This window comes from Ctenopharyngodon idella, chromosome 15 (genome assembly GCF_019924925.1).
Source record: "Ctenopharyngodon idella isolate HZGC_01 chromosome 15, HZGC01, whole genome shotgun sequence".
Classification (NCBI taxonomy): Eukaryota; Metazoa; Chordata; class Actinopteri; order Cypriniformes; family Xenocyprididae; genus Ctenopharyngodon; species Ctenopharyngodon idella.
The window spans coordinates 23,059,337-23,080,352 of NC_067234.1; the positions used below are offsets into that span (position 1 = coordinate 23,059,337).

A 21,016-nucleotide genomic window follows, 5' to 3' on the forward strand; every position below is an offset into this window, starting at 1 on the left:
ATGCCAGAAATATTGTCAAATTTTTCAAATTTCAATACCGAATTGGTACCAAAGTCAGTACTTTTGACAACACTAAGATATGATATATGATGTAATCGTTATATCATTAAATCACTGTTAAAATATTGTCAGATATAAATATATAGAAATGTGTTGAAAATGTGGCCTAGCACAGTTTGAATCTGGCTAGGGTTATTTCCAGATCCCGTCTGCCATATTCTTCATTTCATTTCCTGTCTCCTCCATTCATGACAGTGGCTGATCATCCCACAGCACCCCTAACCTTCACAGAATGAGGTTTACCAACTGCACAAAATCTGTCAACAAAGACTTCAAAAAAGACAAAAACAACAAAAAAAGCTTAGCTTGATATACATAAGCATTTTTAGCAATCAGCCATTTGTATCAGTGTGTGTCAGTGAGATTAGTGTCATTCAATATCCCAAACATATCAGTCTAAAAGCATATCGAATGTCATCCTACCCCTTTTATCTTTTTTGTTCCCTCCCATTTTTGAAATTATGAATCGTGTGGATCTGTACTATTTGTGTATTTTGTTAGAGAGCTAAAATAAGTCCTGTGTCTTGTTGTTTGTTCAATGTAGAAACATCACACCCTGAATCAGTCATCATCGCATGGTTTTTATGAACATACCATTGAAGAGTACATTTTATGAAGCCAATCATTTTAAGTGACACTTCATTAGTATAAAAGTGCCTATGAAATCTGTAAAGCCCAGACTCCGGTCCCTGGGCGTCTGGCCTCAGGCTTTGGGTCACTGAGGAATTTGAGTTTGGCTGCTCGTTGCTGCAGGCCAATCAGTGTGGACAGAAGCTACAGCAGCAGATGGTCCGACTGCAGTCTCTGCCAACACTATAATAATGGCCAAAATGTAATGTTTGTTCTCTGTGTTTATGGTTTTATATTTCCATATTTCTTGCCACTGTCATGCAGTGAAAACAGGAATAGTATTTTGTCAACATAATTGTAGCCAGATCTTTAACACATATGTCCTATGTTTGTGTTGAGTCATGACAAAGTGCTCTCTATAGGGATTTTCAAAGGATTCTACTCGTATTTTCTGTCTTTGTTGTGAAAGGGATGTTTCTTCAAGTTCTTCAAGGCACTCTTATGTCCAAAGGTTTTTTTTTTTTTTTTTTAATAATAATAACAGATTTCTGCTTTTTCTTATATAAAGTTCACATAAATCTTTTTAACATGCCTTCATAATTTACTTTTCTTACTTTTTAAATGCACATTATGTTCAAATTAAATTGTATTCCTTTAGGTTTTATATATGAATTTTCTATTTTTCGCAAATCATGGCTCTCTCTCAATTGTGTTATCCTTTCCACCAAAGAAAACATTTGAGATGTGGTGAACATTTTCATTATCATCTCCTATGACGTATTTATATTAATGTTCAAAAGATTGGGGTCAGTAAGATTTTTTTTTTCATTATTATTCAGCAAGGACACATTAACTTCTAAAGTTTTGGTTAAGTTTTTTCAACATTTCATCATCATTTTTTTCAACAAGTAAACTTTTTTCAACATTGATAATAAGAAATGTTTCTTGAGCAGCAAATCTGCATATTAGAATGATTTCTGAAGGATCATGTGACACTGAAGACTGGAGTAATGATGCTGAAAATTCAGCTTTGCTGTCACAGGGATAAATTACATTTTAAAATATATTTAAATAGAAAATTTGGTAACACTTTAGTTTAGGGTCCAATTCTCACTATTAACTAGTTGCTTATTAGCATGCATATTCCTAGGATATTAGCTGATTATTAGTACTTATAAAATGGTTAGTTCCTGTCCTTAATTCTGATTGGTCAATAGCTGTGTTTTATTCACCGCTTCACCCAACGGTTCTGTGTATCACTACACAACACCCATAGCAACCACTCTTAGCAACATAAACTATATGTTCTCAATTGATATTGTTCATTGAAGTTTACTGTATTATGTAGAAGAGTATTGTGAGAAAAAGATCGAGTGAGCGAGTTTATTACCTGCATTCAGATTTAGCATTTTCCTTCAGGTCAGTCCTATGTTCATAATAAAAAATCTGTTTAAATATCCGATGTATTATCCTGTCCTTTTAACAGTTAAGGGGTTTTCCCGTGACTGACAGCGCTAGTCAAAGCATTTGTCAGTTGCGTCTTGTTCGGTGTTCGCAACAATTCAGTCTTTTCAATATAAAAGTCTTCGCTACTGACTGACAGACTCATAAAGACAGTCTTTGCCGCCATCTAATGATGTAATAATGTAACTTCTGTTGCTGTTCACGGTCAGGGACTATTTTTTCCGGCGGAAGGAAGGCTTTTAGTTAAAGTTTACTTCATGAAAGTTGCATTGATACATATTTTTGGCTTTAATGTTTGTATTGTTTGGTAACCGTTTTATAAAAGCAATAAGGTACTCGAGGCTAGTGCTGTATTGTGGATAAGTCACGGCTATAGGGCGTTGTTAGGCACGACGTTTATTGAGTCAAAAGTCATAGTTAATAGTTAGTTAATAGTGAGAACTGGACCCTAATATAAAGTGTGACCGAAAATTCTTTTAAATTCTAATAATATTTCTCAATATTACTGTTTTTACCATATTTTTTATCAAATTAATGCAGCCTTGGTGCGAGTATAAAAGACTTCTTACTAACCCCAAAATTTTGAACAGTAGTGTATATACTGTTTAACAATGTTGTTAAACACATTAGTGAGTGTATGAAAAGAGAATTGAATTTCTAAAAGTCCTCAGGACCAAAAGTGCCTATAATTGAACAAACACCCATAGACATAGAATAAGCAGTCATGCACTGCAATGCCTTGCACATAGAGGTCACAACAGCCGAAAGAGAGATCTGGAGTGGTGAACTCTATTGGAAACACTTATTTGATGTTCAGTGATGAAAGTATGAATGTTGGATTCTGTTTTCAGATGAGAGGCAGGGCACCCTTCGACTTAGCAACCTCACCAAAAGCATGTCCGGCAAGTATATTTGCCGTGCCAGCAACACGGCTGGAACTGACAGCTGCCACATCAATCTAGAGGTCTCCACCCGTAAGTATCAGTCACAAAGGTTGATGTCACATTTTATGTTGTCGATTTCCACACTCACTATATTTGAAACTGAATTGTTCCTCGTGTGGCCGCAGCTAACAACGCCTGGGTCATCGCGGGGGCCACGGTGGGGTCTGTGGTGGGTCTGATGGCTCTGGTCTTATTCCTGATCTTTATCCTGAGGAGAAATCGTGACACTGAGGATGAAATGGCCAATGATATCAAGTGAGAGTCTTCTATTTTATCATAACAAAATACTTTTACTTCATTACTGTACATAAGTACACTTTTTAAGAATCAGTACTTTATTGGAGTATTTTTGTTTTGGGAAACTTTTACTTCACTACATTCCAAAGCATTAAATTAAACTTTTTTACTTGACTATAGTTCATGAAAACATTGTTCCTCATAATTTCTAAATTAAGAAATCCCCATCCCCTCTGAGACATTGATTTGTGAACTCTGATTCTTTCTAATGGACCTGCTTAATTGGTTCACAATCATACTGAACGGTTCATTCGTGAATTAGACTGATGCATTTGCAGCTGTACTTGAAACTCACTGTTTCAATAATCCGGTTGAAATGAACCAAGAACCAGGATAACGTTGGAGCTTGAATTTGTTCGCGACCTATTGAGAAAAAAGTTACAAATGTGAAATTTTAGTATTGATTATTGTAAATGAATATCACGACTGTCAGTTATTTGTGAACTAAATCTGCTGTAGAAGGACGAGCTAAGATCATTGAAACGCTTGAATGTGGACATGCCCGCATTCGTGTGTCACTGCCTGTATAGGGTCCAGTGTTGTCAAGTCCGTGGTTTCCCCGCCGAATTGGGCTACTTTAACACTGTTGCCGCGGGTTGTTTTTCATGTTCGCGGGTTGAAGCAACCCCAAATAACATGATATTTAGCCCCTGGAATGCAGCACAGATTTTACCTCCCGGAACGCAATTGGGCTAGTTTTGGACTAGTTTTGAGCAGCAATTGGGCAGGTTTTGTTGTGAAAACCTGGCAACCCTGACGGGGTCAATTATTTTAGGTAAAAAAAAAAAAAAAAAGCAAATTAATAGCCATACAGCACATCTTCCCAGCTGATGTAGCAATGATGTAAAACTAGTATGTTTGCATGAAATGTTTTCGCATTTTGCCCCATGTGATGTCTGTAGATTGTATTTTTATACTATTTGTCACCACATATTTACACAAATTTTGTTTTTCTTCATTTTAAAATACTATATGTATTTTAAAATACTCATTGTAAAATACTATTTCACTTATTTTTGTATTATTTCACTTGTTTGTACACTTGTTTGTAACTATCACCCAAAAAAGTACATTCTGTCATCAGTTACTCACCCTCAAGTTGTTCTAAACCTGTATTAATTTCTTTCTTCTTTTGAACATAAAGGAAGATATTTTGAAGAATGTTGGTAACCAAACAGTTGCTGGTTCCCATTGACTTCCATAGTATAAAAAAATACTATGGATGTCAGTGGGGACCAGTTACCAACATTCTTCAAAATATCTTCTTTTGTGTTCAGCACAAGAAAGAAATTAATACAGGTTTGGAACAACCTGAGGGTGAGTAAATGATGACAGAATTTATCGGTTTAAATTGATATTTTAGTATATTGAGGTTTAAAAATGTAATAGTGTATAATAAGTTTTGGTGATAAAGTTTGCTTATTTGCAGATCAATACATTAAATGTCTGCACTAATCTTCTTATCAGTGCTAAATAATGACTAGTCTTACTAATGCTGGCTAGAAAATTGATTAGTACTTTTGTATTTTTTCTCAAGTAAATTTCAAAAGTACTTTTACTGGAGTAATATTTTATATTAGGGTATCTGTATTTGATCTGTGTACTTCGTCCACCACTGTCATAATGCTACATATTAGATGTGTGTATTACAGTATTTGCTTTCCATTGCTTTAGGGAAGACGCACAGGCCCCGAAACGCGTCTCCTGGGCTAAAAGTGGCACAGGATCGGACATCATATCAAAGAATGGCACGTTGTCCTCCATAGCCACCAGCCCTCCTGCACAGGACCCTCACAATCCACTCCAAAACAACCATTACCCATACCCCCCAGGTGCCTTGGACACCGCCTCCATCCTCACCACTTCTGGTAGCACAACCACTTACCGCCTCCGCCCAGGGGATCCCAACCCACTACACGGCCTGCCCGGATACAACGCCAGCAGCACACCCAATCACACACTTCGCCACCCTCACCATCATCGCCACCACAGTCCCGCAGGCCTCAACCCCAACAGCTGCTCCACACACAGGACTGAGGGGCCGCAGCCACAGGCCCCATGTCCGCTCAACATGCCTATAAACACTGCTACTCTGTCCCGCATGGGGGCAGTGCCAGTTATGGTGCCCACCCAGAACCACGCCGGGTCACTGGTGTAACGTCTCTAAAGTCAAATAATGTGCTAAAGACTTTCAAAACTTATGAGGGAGAGTTTTGACAAAGGTGGCTATAAATATAACAAAATTTGGCTTAGTTTTTATACAGATTAAAGTAAGTAAAGTAAAATATAGTTAATTGTCAAAAACACCTTTGGTTTGTTTTATAAAGTATTCTATGTGTTTTTTTACTGAGCATAATTTGTGTTTTGATGTGTTCATCATCAAATTGTTATACTGACCGAGAACAGTATTTTTAATTTATTTTGTCAACTTTACAGTGTTGTACATTTATAAGACTAGATGTTATGAATGGACGCGGATGTCACTGATGATGTTCACTGTTTATGGATTCATATTTATCCAGTTATTTAGTTATTCATTTAAATTTACAGGTGTTAATTCAATAGTTCACAAATATTTTGCATCGGCTGTTCTTGTGCCTCTTGTGCCTCCGTTTCTCTCAGGAGTTTTCTCTTTTTCTGTCAAGCAGCTGACAGATATCTAAAGATGAGCAGTGCTTTTATTTTCAAAATTAAACATTTCTGGCCATTCAGAGGAATTTATAGTTATAGTTTATAGAGAAAAGGGATGACTTTAAAATAGAAAATAAAATGAATACCCATGAAAATGCTATCTTAAAATGTCTTATGATTTACATAAATGCCAGAAACTGCTGTGCTTGTTTACTGGAGCAGGAAGGACTCTTAGTCTGTAAAAAATTTGATCATGTAAGTTACATGGAAGTGTACGTTTTTATTCATTCATGTGTTCATGATAATATTTGAAAAACTAGCCTTGTGGTTTAATGACTTGAATATTGGAAGCAATGTTTTAACATTTTTGATAGTTTGATATGTGTTAATGCGGAATGTTATTCTCTGTGCAGGCCTTTTTCACTCATTTTGTTATTTCAAAATTGGCATCATATACAATAGAAAAACCATTATGCTGTAACTGTCCACATGATGGAAGCAGAGAGGCAAGAAAAAGTCTTGGAGGTGGAAAATGCCTCAGTGAGGTTCAAGTGGTAGTACTTGTTTTGATCACTTACCATAATGTTCTGCTTATTAAACCAATACAAAATTGCATTGTAAAACATTGTTCAAAATTTTATATTACAGTTGATTAAAAAAAAGCATAGTTCTTTCATGTGGCATTTGATTGACCCTGTCATTAAACAAACCAGTATCTTAAATATTAGAATCAGAAACTTTATTTTAGGTGTAGCATTTTTCTTTTTTAACTTGGTTAAGATCCCGGACGAGCCCCCAATTTCTATAATGGCCATAACAAAAATGTCTTTTTCTTGTTAACACCTTCAAAATCAACCTTTTTTTTAGAAGTTAGTATAAAATCAATATTGTTGTTCATAATAATATTGGTTGTTGTCTTAGCTATGGAATAGGCGACTTTTTTCATGGGTGATTTTTCTAACCATTTTTTAAGAAAAAGCTTTAGTAAAGAACTATAAGAAATGTTTAGCCACACCTACCTCCCTTTTTGCAAGCACAGTCTGTACATTGTTATGCTTTCTGTTAGTCAGAGCCTACCAGTTATGAGCTGTTTCTTATCTCAGTGCAAGGACAACAAAATATTAAAAAGATAATGCCATTTGGTCACACTGTCCTCACAACATGGATTTTATTCCAGTACTTTGGTGAGTAATTCCATCGCCCTTTTCAGTCATTACATACTGAATTGAAATAGGTTTATAATTAGTATATAGAAAATTGAGTTTTTAAATTGTTTTTAAAAGAAATCTCTTATGCTCACCAAGGCTGCATTTATTTGATCAAAAATACAGTAAAACAGTAATATTGTGAAATATTACACTTTAAAATAACTTTTCCATTTCGGTATATATTTATTGTTGTGATGGCAAAGCTGAATTTTCAGCATCTTCAGTGTCACATGATCCTTCAGAAATCATTCTAATATGCTGATTTGCTGCTCAAGAAACATATTATTATTACTATCAATGTTGAAAACATTTGTGCTGCTTATTTTTTGTGAAAACCATGATACATTTTTCATGATTCTTTCATGAATAGAAATATCAAAAGAACAGCATTTATTTGATATAGAAATCTTTTGTAACATTATAAATGTCTTGTGACTTGTGATCAATTTAAAGCATAGCTACTTTCTGAATAAAAGTATTAATTTCTTTTTTTTTTCTTTCTTTCTTTCTTTTTTTTTTTTAAAATCTTACTGACCAAAACCTTTGTAGTGTATGTTGTCCTGTTTTTAATTTCATTATGAAGTTATGATTAATAATTAAGGTTTCTCAAGGCATAGAGCATAACCTCCAGATGTTTGCTTTGTCCTTGTGCAGATGTAGTGAGGTCATGGCAGGCAATTTTGGTAAAGCCCTCACTGTTTGTACGGTCGGGTTCATCGGCTGAGCTGACCTGCACATATAATACACACATCTCAGAGGGCTTCACCCTGGAGTGGCGTTACGCTTCTCCAGGAACTTCTGCTGTCCAAGCCAAGAGGGTGAGAACAGCAATACTCAGAGACAGTTACAATAAACCACCAGTCTGTTGATCTCAATGTCATTTTTGACACAGCTGCTGTACTACAATGGGAGGGTATACTGGGTGAACTCTTGGGATGGAAGGATGGCTCTTGTACAGAACCCTCCAGTGTCAGGTGTCGCTTCCATCAGGATTGTCAGTGCCCAACCATCTGATGCTGGGCTGTATATTTGTGAGGTGACTAACCCAAATGACTGGTCCGGCAGCGGACAAGGTCTAATCAATCTCACTGTACTAGGTAAGATGGCATATATCACGAGTTTTCAAATGTTTTGATGCCACTGACCCCCAAATATTTTCCTTAAATCCATTCACAAAATGCATAAAATATAATCTGAAAAAAGTTTTTTTATTATTAATTTTTTAAAATATTAATATTTATTAAAATATTTACTTTTTAATTTCTATTCTATTAAATTGAAATTTCCCTGTCATTAGAGTACTTATAAATTATACAAATCTGAAGTGCAAGTGTTAATTTAGTATTATTTATATACTATTATGTATTCATATTTTGAATTAGCCTTTATTTTTACATTTTATTTTTAATTTTAGTTTAATGTTTAGTAATGTTGTTGTGCTTTTGTCATTTTTTTTTTATTATTTTTTTTTAATATTCAGTTTTATTTTTCAGTACTTCAACTTATTTCAGTTAACTGCCAAGGCAACATTTCTAATTTTTGTTTTTCATCTAATATATATTTTATTTTATTTTCAGCTTTATTTCAATCAACAAAAACATTTTTAACAGCTTTATTTTTACTGAGAGAAACATACTGTGTTACAATAAATAATTGTGATTAATCTAATTACTTTTTTTTTTTATCTTTAGAACTCATAATTCACCAGTAATAATGTGTAATGTGGTACATTTCAACTAATTTTACATGATAATATTTATTTATTTACTACATTTCACAACTTTTCTCTAAGCTTTTCTGCGAACCTCCTAGCATTTTGCTTGATGACTGAACTATGCACTCATGGATGGTGCTGTATGTATGTTCATATATTGTTCTCTCCATCATCAGTTCCTCCATCAGTGCCAGTATGTCAGCTGCAGGGAGACACTTACATGGGAAATGATGTCACTCTGATTTGTCAGTCCTCCCAGGGTCTCCCCACACCCATCTATTCATGGCACAGAGAACAGAATGTAGCCGCTCTGCCACCAGACAGTTTCATTGAAGGTACCTGCTGCAATAACACTGCAGCCCAGCACTCTCTAACTACTTGATTCTACCACCTGAAAATAGACCTAATGTAGCCCCGCCCCTTTTCAGCTCTGCGCTCACTGTGTTCTATCCCTTTGTATTTCCACAGTATGAAAGTAAGATCTTGGATTTATGAATGAACCACTCATTTTAAAATCTTCCAGATCTACTGACATTTATTATGACATCCGCTTCAAACATTACAATGCTCATGATAACTTTAGTTAACTCTACAATAAGTAAATCCACTTCACCAGCTAACCAGCAATGTTTGGTTCGAAGAACGTTAGTTTTTGGTTCCCGGAACATTCTTTTTAAAGTTAGTTTTTGGGTAACGAAAGTTTTCTTTACGGAAATAGAATGTTAGTTTTTGGACTGTAGAAGGTAATTATAACATTTATTTTAACATTCCTTTAACGTTATTCTAAGGTTCCCCTAACGTTTATTTAATGGTCCTTTAACATTATTCTAACGTTCCCCTAACATTATTTTAACATTCCTGTAACGTTATTCTAACGTCCCTCTAACATTATTTTAATGTTCTCTTAACGTTATTCAGTTATTCTAACGTTCCCCTAATGTTATTCTAACGTTCCCCTAATGTTTATTTAACGTTCCTTTAACGTTATTCTAACATTCCCTTAACGTTATTTTAACATTCCTTTAATGTTATTTGAATGTTCTCCTAACGTTTTTCTAATGTCCCCCTAATGTTATTTTAATGATTCTATGTTATTCTAATGTTCCCCTAACATTATTTTAACGTTCCTTTAACATTATTCTGTTATGCTAACGCTCCCCTAACGTTATTTTAACGTTCCTATAATGTTATTCTAACGTTCCCCTAACGTCATTTTAACGTTCCTTTAACGTTATTCTAATGTTATTCTACGTTCCCCTAACATTATTCTATTGTTCCCCTAACGTTATTTTAACATTCCTTTAATGTTATTTTAATGTCCCCCTAATGTTATTTTAATGTTTCTATAATGTTATTCTAACTTTCCTTTAACATTATTCTAACCTTCCCTTAACTTTATTTTCACGTTCTCCTAACGTTATTCTAACATTCCCCTAACATTTATTTAACGTTCCTTTAACGTTATTCTAACGTTTATTTAATGTTCCTTTAACGTTATTCTAATATTCCTCTAACATTATTTTAACATTCCTATGTTATTCTAACGTTCCCCTAACGTTATTTTAACGTTCCTTTAACATTATTCTAATGTTATTCTAACGTTCCCCTAACGTTATTCTAACGTTCCCCTAATGTTTATTTAACGTTCCTTTAACATTATTCTAACGTTCCCCTAAAGTTATTTTAACATTCCTTTAATGTTATTTTAATGTTCTCCTAACGTTATTCTTATGTCCCCCTAATGTTATTTTAATGTTTCTATAATGTTATTCTAACGTTCCTTTAACATTATTCTAACCTTCCCCTAACTTTATTTTCACGTTCTCCTAACGTTATTCTAACATTCCCCTAACATTTATTTAACGTTCCCCAACGTTTATTTAATGTTCCTCTAACGTTATTTTAACGTTCGTATAACGTTATTCTAACGTTCCCCTAATGTTTATTTAACGTTCCTTTAACATTATTCTAACGTTCCTATAACGTTATTCTAACGTTCCCCTAACGTTATTTTAACATTCCTTTAATGTTATTTTAATGTTCTCCTAACGTTTTTCTAATGTCCCCCTAATGTTATTTTAATGATTCTATGTTATTCTAATGTTCCCCTAACATTATTTTAACATTCCTTTAACATTATTCTGTTATGCTAACGCTCCCCTAACGTTATTTTAACGTTCCTATAATGTTATTCTAACGTTCCCCTAACGTCATTTTAACATTCCTTTAACGTTATTCTAATGTTATTCTACGTTCCCCTAACATTATTCTATTGTTCCCCTAACGTTATTTTAACATTCCTTTAATGTTATTTTAATGTCCCCCTAATGTTATTTTAATGTTTCTATAATGTTATTCTAACTTTCCTTTAACATTATTCTAACCTTCCCTTAACTTTATTTTCACGTTCTCCTAACGTTATTCTAACATTCCCCTAACATTTATTTAACGTTCCTTTAACGTTATTCTAACGTTTATTTAATGTTCCTTTAACGTTATTCTAATATTCCTCTAACATTATTTTAACATTCCTATGTTATTCTAACGTTCCCCTAACGTTATTTTAACGTTCCTTTAACGTTATTCTAATGTTATTCTAACGTTCCCCTAACGTTATTCTAACGTTCCCCTAATGTTTATTTAACGTTCCTTTAACATTATTCTAACGTTCCCCTAAAGTTATTTTAACATTCCCCTAACTTTATTTTCACGTTCTCCTAACCTTATTTTAACATTCCCCTAACATTTATTGAACGTTCCTTTAACGTTATTCTAATGTTCCTCTAACATTATTTTAACGTTCCTATAATGTTATTCTAACGTTCCTCTAACGTTATTTTAACAGGAGAAAGCACGTGCTGGAGAAGCGTGTGCAGATCAGACGCGTGCAGTAAATGAAGATAGAAACGATGATGATTTCTGTGTTTTTCACATTGCTTAACACTGGTTTAATATTTTAACTATAAAGTTGGATTCATCTGACCATTATAACGCGTTTCGTTGATCTAATTTTAACATAAATGCTGTATTAAACTAATTTCAGAGCTCTGTATAGGTCATTAAACAAAAACATAATGTTTAGTAAATAATAACCTTAAAATAACCATTAGGGAATGTTTTTAGGTTATTTAAAAATAACCACCCTGCAACGTTCTGGGAATGTTATTTTATGGTTGGAAAATAAAAACCTAAATAACTATTAGGGAACGTTCTGTATAAGTTATTTTTAGGTTATTTAAAAAATGACCTCCCTGCTACATTCTGAGAACGTTATTTTACGGTTGCAAAAAATAAAACCTAAAAAGAAAGTTCCCAGAATGCTATTATTTGGTTCTCAAAAAATAACCAAATGGGAACCAAATACTAACGTTAGGGGAACGTTAGGAGACAGCGATGCCATAGAAATATACAGAGCTACCGCAAAAAAGGAAGTTCAAACACAAAATTCTAAAGATGGCTGCGCACTTCTTTCTCTGGCACATAAGGTCACCATGTCATCGACCACACTTCTCTCGAGTTATTGTATCAATTGTTTAAAATGATCACTAAAACTCATGTCTCATCTGTGCTTCAGATCAGCACACCGGCTCTCTGATATTGCGCAACCTGTCTGATGCCTTTGCTAGTACCTACACATGTAAAGCGTCTAATGAGCTCGGTCAGGCAGTGTGCAGCATAACCCTCAGAGTGACCTGTGAGTACCACACACACACACACACACACACACACACTCTGCTCTGACATCACTGAATACTAAGATCATTGACATGCTGTTCTATTCTAAGATGGAGGAAGAAGCGCAGCTGCAATTGGTGGAGTGTTGATGGGAATCTTCTTCGTTCTTCTGCTGTTTGGTGTGACAGTTTCTTATATCACCTGGAACAGGAAGAAGCACATCCAGAAAATGTATGCAAATGAGCTTAGGTGTGTATTTAAACTTCTGTAAACTAGATGTGATGTTCAAGCAAGATTTTTCATTCATCGTTTTCTCTTCAAAAGTCAGGTGAACAACAATTCAGCACCTCATCAGCAGAGTGGAGGGAAAGTACTTCCCGTTCAATCGGATACTGAAGACTTGAAAGTGTCTCACTTTAGTCCACTTGTTTAGTCTCCTCAGACACTGCTTTTGCATCTGTCTGCAATAAAGTCTACAATAAAAAATACTTTTTTTAACCTAAGCATACTTTTGTACTTCCTTTTTTATTCAATACTACTTTAATATTGAGTTGAAGATATTATAACCTTTGTAATATAGATATAAACGTTTTAATTCTTATCTAATATGACAGCATTGTAAACTCATGTTGATAAGACATACAAAAACAGATTTTCAGGTGAAACCCAAACAGCCTTTGTGGAAAGTTTCATCAAAACATTTTTTTTTCCTTTAATTTCACAGGGAGCACAAGACAGTTATAAACAGTCACAACAGTCATTTTAAAAATAACATGAGGATCAGATTTATATACTCTGTAATGAGGACAAACAGTATAAAGCCACACTTGAATTGTGACTTGATCTTCTGTGCTTTAAAAATGGTCTCACAAAGAAAGCCGTCTGTGACAAAAATGGTTGAATATTGAATTAATCTGATATCCACAATGTACATAAATTGACAGATTTGTTACAATATTGATTTCAACTAAACTAGTGTTTCAGTAATTTTTGTAAATGCCTTAAAGGATTAGTTCACTTTCAAATGAAAATTACCCCACGCTTTACTCACCCTCAAGCCATCCTAGGTGTGTATGACTTTCTTGTTTCTGACAAAGACAATCAGAGAAATATTAATAAATATCCTGACGCATCCGAGCTTTATAATGGCAGTAATGTGCTACCAAACGAGTATGAGCTGAAGAAAGTGTCTCCATCCACATCCATCCATCATAAACGTACTCCACACGGCTCCGGAGGGTTAATAAAGGCCTTCTGTTTGTGTAAAAAAAAATATCCATATTTAACAAGATATCTAGCTTCCGCCAGATCGCCTTCCATATTCAAATTACGGAAAAAACGTAACTGGCGTTGAGTCAGTTCCGTAAGTTGAACAGGGAAGGCATAGGATGTAGAGCGTAAGCTTTCTGAAGAATACAGAAGGCGGTCTGGCGGAAGCTGGATATTTTGCTTCATAACTTGTTAAATATGGTTATTTTTTTTACACAAACGCATCACTTCGCTTCAGAAGGCCTTTATTAACCCTCCGGAGCCATGTGGAGTATGCGTTTATGATGGATGGATGTGGATGGAGATGCTTTCTTCAGCTCATACTCGTTTGGTAGCGCATTACTGCCATTATAAGGCTTGAATGCGTCAGGATATTTATTAATATTTCTCTGATTGTCTTCGTCAGAAACAAGAAAATCATATACACCTAAGATGGCTTGAAGTTGAGTAAAGCTCGGGGTAATTTTCATTTGAAAGTGAACTAATCCTTTAAGCTTTGACATTGTGCCAGTGTTTTCTCTTCAAATATCGTCTTGTAACCTGCCAGAATTTTTACCCCCAAACAAACTAAATTTCTCAGTGTGTTATTATAATAAACACTGTAATCTGTATTTACTAATTCATGTGTTTAAGGCATAAACTTTCTGAACATTCTCCATAAAATACTGTTGACAGCTCATAATCAAAATCAACAGATACTGGAGTGTGAAAGATCAGTAATCTCTATAGTCACGTATGGGAGATATACATATATAAATCCATTGCATTCATGAACATCATGATTCAGTGAGCAAACTTCTCGCAATGATCATCCTCATCACTTCATTTGTACCTAAACAAAAGAAAGAACAATGTTAAATGAAAAGGGTCATGAAAATAATACTGCATTCTACCCAAACCCACAAGAACAAGTCAATTTTATTAATAAATTATAATTCTTATTATTTAAAAAAATTGAAATAATACTACAGATACATTTTTAGATACATTACAACTACTACTACATGAGTTACTTGTAACACTATATTTTAGTGTCTTTGTTACTCATGTAGTACAGTAATAACCATCGGTTATGCATAATTACATGCAACTAACCTGAAACCAAACAATAATCCTAACCTTAACCCTATAGCAAGTACATGTAGTTAATTTTGTAGTTAGTTCACCCAAAAATAAAAATAATGTCATTTATTACTCACCCTCATGTCGTTCTACACCCGTAAGACCTCCGTTCATCTTCGTAACACAAATTAAGATATTTTTGATGAAATCCGATGGTTCAGTGAGCTCCTCTATTGAGAGCAAAGCCACCAAACCTCTCAAGATCCATAAATGTACTAAAAACATATTTAAATCAGTTCATGTGAGTACAGTGGTTCTACCTTAATATTATAAAGCGACAAGAATACTTTTTGTGCGCCAAAAAAGCAAAATAATGACTTTTCAACAATTTCTAGTGGCCGATTTCAAGTTAGTCGTTTGCTAGGAGATCCGAATCACTAATTCTAAACAAAAGATTCGTAAAGCTCAGAAGCAGTGTTTTGAAATCGGCCATCACGAGATATTGTTGAAAAGTCGTTATTTTGTTTTTTTTTGGCGCACAAAAAGTATTCATCACTTTATAATATTAAGGTAGAACCAATGTACTCACATGAACTGTTTTAAATAGGGATGCACTGATACCATTTTTTAAGGACCGAGTACCGATACTTTTTTTCTAGTACTCGCCGATACCGATGCCTATACATTTTTTAATTTCTCTCTCTCTCTCTTTTTTTTTTTTTTTTTTTGATGTTGCAGTTTTCAAGCACAACACAGTGAGACTAATGAATGCAGGACAGCTTCTTTATTATTACTCTAATGAAAAAAGTAATAATTTTTATGTGCTTGTCACAAACTTAAAGAACAAAAAATTCAGTGTCCAATAACCTTCAAAGGGCATAATTACCAATATATATAATTGTTGTTATATAAAAAGAAATTTACAAACAAATTACAAACAATACAACAAATACTATAGAGATACAAATGAAATAAACTCGTTTTTCAGATACAGTAGGTTTATTTACCATGTATACATTTATTTAAAATATTTTGTTGTTTTATTAACATTAATGACAAATATAGGCTACGGTCCCTTTAAGACCGAATCCATGGATACTGACACATATCCTGTTTTCACCCAAATGTTTACGTCCACTTAAGCCATAACCGACTGTACTTACGTGAGATACTCCACACCATGGACATTTTGACAACTATTTGTGCATTTGACCATTCAGGCACAAGGAGAACTGATCGCGTGCAAGAAAGAGAGAGAGCACATGCGAGAAAGAGAGAGAGAGCGCTTCTGGTCTGCGTCATTCAGCGCGATTCCGTCTATCCCGCCTTCACTAATCGATAATGAATTGTGATTGAAAGCATGCAGTTCGCAATGTGTGGGTTGTCATCATTAATTTGAAGTATTTCCACACACCTCTGAGGCTGACATTGTTTCTGCTGCTGCCGCCGGTGTATCTGTGCACGGAAAATTCTGTCAGTTATGTCACGTGAGGTATCGGCCTTTGGTATCGGGGGTATTTTTACAAGTACAAGTACATGAGCTTGGTATCGGCCCGATACCGATACTGGTATTGGTGCATCCCTAGTTTTAAATATGTTTTAGTACCTTTCTGGATCTTGAGAGGTTTGGTGGCTTTGCTCTCAATAGTGGCCTCACTGAGCCATCGGATTTCATCTTAATTTGTGTTCCGAAGATGAATGAAGGTCTTACGGATGTGGAACGAATTAATGGAATTAATGACAGAATTTTCATTTCATGTCATATTACTCAGTACTTAAATGTATAATTACAGTGAAACAAGGGCATCTTAAAATAAAGTGTAAACTTTTTATAAAAAGTCATTACCCTCCAATATCTGATGTACTCTAATGTCTCTGACGTACTGCTGCACTGCATAGTCCTTTAGGTAACCATAACCTCCATGTATCTGTAAGGCCTGGTTACATATCTGAAAGAGAGGATCACAAAAGACTCATTTACGTATTTATATAACAACATCACTCAGGTGATGGAGCAATGTGTATATATACACTTACTGAAAAACATTCATCTGTCACGAAGAGCTTGGCCATCGAGCAGAGCGAGACGGCGTCTGGTCGCCCCTCCTGCAGAGCCAACGCCGCCTGACGCACCAGCAGCCGAGAGGCGACCAGCTTAGTGGCCATCTCAGCCAGCTTAAACTGCAGGAACTGAATATAGACAACAATTACACCTTCCTATTTCGATCAAAACCTATTAGAAAGATCAGTGCTGGACAATTCAGCTGGTACCTGGCTGTTCGATAGTGTTTCTCCAAACTGTTTACGCACACACATGTGATCTCGAGCCAGAAGCACAGATGCATGAGCTGCTCCAAGAGAGCAAGAAGCTGTGGGTACAAGAGCACTTGCATTAAACAGTCACAAAAAAGGCTTGAAATAAATAGGATATCAAAATGGTTTCAAATCAATGTTATGAAACAATTCACCAATATTAATTCTGCCTCCATTAAGGCCTTTCATGGCAATGCTGAAGCCCTCCCCCTCTGCTCCAAGCCGATTGGTCACTGGGACAGCACAGTCCTCAAATATCACAGCTCGGGTTGGCTGTGAGTTCCAACCTACCTGTAGAATGTTAGTGCACGGTTTATAAATAAATAACTGAATTCTGCCACCTGCTGGACAACCTTTAACACTCTTTTGAAATTCACTCATTCTAAATAAAACGTTCAGAACAGGAGTGTCCTGAAACTTGGACACCCCTGGTTTAGACCGAAAACATTCATTACCTTCTTCTCTTTTTTGCCAAAGCTGAGTCCAGGAGTTCCTTTTTCAACCACCAGGCAGGAGATCCCCTTAGGTCCCTTCCCACCTGTCCTGCACATGACCACATAAACATCTGTGTCTCCACCTCCACTAATGAACGCCTGATGGAAAACATGGAAAACTGTTGGGAAGCTTCATGGAGACCTTTGTCAATGTCTCAATCATTTGTCTATGTACCTTGGAGCCATTCAGAATATAATGATCTCCTTGGAGCTTTGCGCTGGTTATAAGTGAAGCAGCATCACTCCCGCTACCTGGGGTAATAAAAAAATATTACAAATATGACAACAATGTCTTAAATATCTAGGGCATTAAAAAAAAAAAAAAAAAAAAAAAACATTTTAAGTGTAAAATGACATTTCTAAATGTTTCTTTAACAACATAAACACTCATTCATTCATATGTGCACTGAAAATATTCCAGTGTAATTTTAGCATTATTTCTATACACACAAAAACTAATAAAAATATAAACAAAACACAGTAACATAAGCATATAACATAATTACTAAAACTTAAACTAAAAATGAATATATATATATATATATATATATATATAGTGGCCAAATTTTAATATTTTTAATTAGCATTTATTTTTATATTTTCATATTAATTTTAGTTTAAGTTTTTAAGTAATTTTTGTGCTGTTGTCATTTTTTTTATTATTATTATTTTAAATATTTAGCTTTAGTTTTAGTAATTTTAGTACGTCAACTTAATTTCAGTTAGCTGCAAAGGCAACATTTCTTAATTTTTCATCTGATATTTATATTTCATTTTATTTTAAATTAAGACATTTTGGTTAAAGGTTTAGTTCACCCAAAAATGAAAATTCTGTCATTAATTACTCACCCTTGTGTCGTTCCAAACCCGTAAGACAAATTAAGATATTTTTGATAAAATCCGATGGCTCAGTGAGGCCTGCATCTCCAGCAAGACAATTAACACTTTCAGTGCCCAGAAAGCTACTAAAGACATTTAAAACAGTTCATGTGACTACAGTGGTTCAACCTTAATGTTATGAAGCGACGAAAATACTTTTTGTGCGCCAAAAAACAAAATAACTTTGAATGACTATTCAACAATATCTAGTGACGGGCAATTTCAAAACACTGCTTTAAGAAGCTTCGAAGCTTTACAAATCTTTTGTTTTGAATCAGTGGTTCAGAGTGTGAAAGTCATGTGATTTCAGTAAACGAAGCTTTGTTACATCATAAGTGTTTCGAAATTTCAACGGTTCAATGGGGGGGGAGAGATTTGTAAAGCTTCGAAGCTTCATGAAGCAGTGTTTTGAAATCACCCATCACTAGATATTGTTGAATAAAGTCGTTGTTTTGTTTTTTTGGCGCACAAAAAGTATTCTCGTCGCTTCATAACATTAAGGTTGAACCACTGTAGTCACATGAACTGTTTTAAATTTGTCTTTAGTAGCTTTCTGGGCATCTGAAAGTGTTAATTATCTTGCTGGCAATGAAGGCCTCACTGAGCTATCAGATATCATCAAAAATGAAGATGAATCGAAGGTTTTACGGGTGTGGAACGACATGAGGGTGAGTAAATAATGACAGAATTTTCATTTTTGGGTGAACTAACCCTTTAAGGATAACACTGATATAGCCCACAAAGGAATACAGAAAAATGTTACCAGGTTCTGTGAGACAGTATGAGGCAAATTTCTGCATAGAGCAGAGATCAGGACAGTATTTCTCCCTCTGCTCCTTGTTTCCAAATGTGTCTATCATCCAGGCGCACATGCTGACAACACAACCCATAAACACTATGTGAAACCCACAAAGAAGAAGGAAAACAATATGCAAGCACATTTGCTACTTTATGTGAAAATTAATTTAGTCCTACATTATGTATAATTACAATGCAGCAACAACTTGAAAGTATTTTATAAGTAAGCTAGTAGGGACATTTATAGCGAGTGGGAGGCAGGGGAGACTCACTTGTGAATACTAATATAAGCGGTAGTGCTGACACAGCCTGTGGATAAAGCCTCAAATATGATAGAGGTGTCCAGACGAGAGAGTCCAGAGCCCCCAACATCAGGGTTCACGTAAATCCCACCAAATCCCAACTGGGCGGCTTTCCTCATGGCCTCCACAGGGAACATTTCCTAAGTGAAAATATTAATTATGCTTGAATGTACAGTACTCAACTCTGGTAAATGTTTCAGCATGATATATAAACAATAACTACTATTGTCAGATGTTCAGGCTACCTTTTGGTCCCATTCTGCCATATGTGGTGCCATCTCGTTGGCAGCAAAGTCAAATGCCACCTTCTGAAACTCTTTCTGTTCATCTGTGAGACCTATAGAGGCTGTGGAAATAATGCAGGGTGTGAGTGTGTAATTGGTAATTGTGTAGTTTATGTACTGTATGTATCAGCAGCAGCAGCAGCATAACGCCATACAACACGGATCAAAGGAAACGGCGTCTGATATGAGCCAATCAACAGCGGTCGATACACACCCCCAAATATGATTGGTTGAGCTCATTAAAAGCAAACCAATGACGATAGAAGAAGGACGGACTTTTTAAATTTGCATCTATATGCAATTAAAATTTTATAATATATCTTAATATAATAAACAACATTTGGTTGTACATTTTACTGTACAACTTCAGTAAACTGTCAATGTTGAAACTCCAGGAACAATGACGTTTAATGAAGCATTATATTGACTCAACAAGCCTGCACAACTAAACAAAGAAGTAAATTAAAAAGACATTTTAATGCATTACTCCAGTAAAATTAGACAGACAAAAACAGACCCCCTTTTCACCAATAGGGCCAAACTTTTAACCTGTAACAGGGAAGGACTCCATTTCAACAGAAATTAGGCCATCGACAGATGCTCAAAATCATAAATTTGCACCAAATTTGACATATAATCAAAAATGAGATTAAACTGATTAAAATCTACATTAGTTCTATACTAGCTCAATTTATTTGGAACATACATCCTAAATGACTGACTGCTTATGTGGTTGTCTCTCTCTGACTGCTTGTGTGGTTATTATTATTATTATCACGGTCTTTAAATAATTTGACTTACGATCAATGCACGCTGATATTCCTCGTCTCTGTACACTGTTAAATATTAAACTGCGACTTCTACCAAGGCTATATGTGCCCAATCGGACACCTCTTACGAGTGCCCTAGTCGCCGCCATGTTGGTTCAGTGACGCGTTCAATCACTGCGGCGATGATGGGTAATGAAGTTCTAAACAGATTGAACTTCATGACAGATATCTTCATGTGGATCATTTATGCGCAGCATTAACGCAATTTTAGGTCACTTTTTA

The 21,016-nt window shown here is 35.1% G+C and overlaps 3 protein-coding genes across 3 annotated transcripts in view; 2 read left to right on the forward strand and 1 right to left on the reverse strand.

Annotated features, from left to right (window-relative positions):
* esamb (endothelial cell adhesion molecule b) overlaps positions 1 to 7,803 on the forward strand; it is a 43,641-nt gene extending 35,838 nt beyond the window's left edge. The window contains exons 5-7 of the mRNA XM_051861606.1: positions 2,946 to 3,068; positions 3,164 to 3,293; positions 5,010 to 7,803. Of these exons, the coding sequence (XP_051717566.1) occupies positions 2,946 to 3,068; positions 3,164 to 3,293; positions 5,010 to 5,493 (737 nt within the window). The 3' untranslated portion in view covers positions 5,494 to 7,803. The remainder of the gene's footprint in view (positions 1 to 2,945; positions 3,069 to 3,163; positions 3,294 to 5,009) is intronic.
* LOC127495128 (V-set and immunoglobulin domain-containing protein 2-like) lies at positions 7,044 to 13,066 on the forward strand. The gene is made up of 7 exons (XM_051861607.1): positions 7,044 to 7,150; positions 7,829 to 7,992; positions 8,067 to 8,271; positions 9,065 to 9,223; positions 12,463 to 12,582; positions 12,674 to 12,812; positions 12,888 to 13,066. The coding sequence occupies exons 1-7, from the start codon at positions 7,099 to 7,101 to the stop codon at positions 12,994 to 12,996; spliced, it is 948 nt and encodes a 315-aa protein (XP_051717567.1). The 5' UTR covers positions 7,044 to 7,098; the 3' UTR covers positions 12,997 to 13,066.
* Positions 13,067 to 14,194: 1,128 nt separating this feature from the next.
* Positions 14,195 to 20,958, reverse strand: acad8 (acyl-CoA dehydrogenase family, member 8). The gene is made up of 11 exons (XM_051861609.1): positions 20,766 to 20,958; positions 19,926 to 20,026; positions 19,651 to 19,820; positions 19,344 to 19,453; positions 17,877 to 17,953; positions 17,663 to 17,800; positions 17,363 to 17,498; positions 17,166 to 17,263; positions 16,932 to 17,084; positions 16,741 to 16,843; positions 14,195 to 14,664 (listed from the first exon to the last, which is right to left on the reverse strand). The coding sequence occupies exons 1-11, from the start codon at positions 20,881 to 20,883 to the stop codon at positions 14,609 to 14,611; spliced, it is 1,260 nt and encodes a 419-aa protein (XP_051717569.1). The 5' UTR covers positions 20,884 to 20,958; the 3' UTR covers positions 14,195 to 14,608.
* Between the last annotated feature and the right edge of the window lie 58 nt (positions 20,959 to 21,016).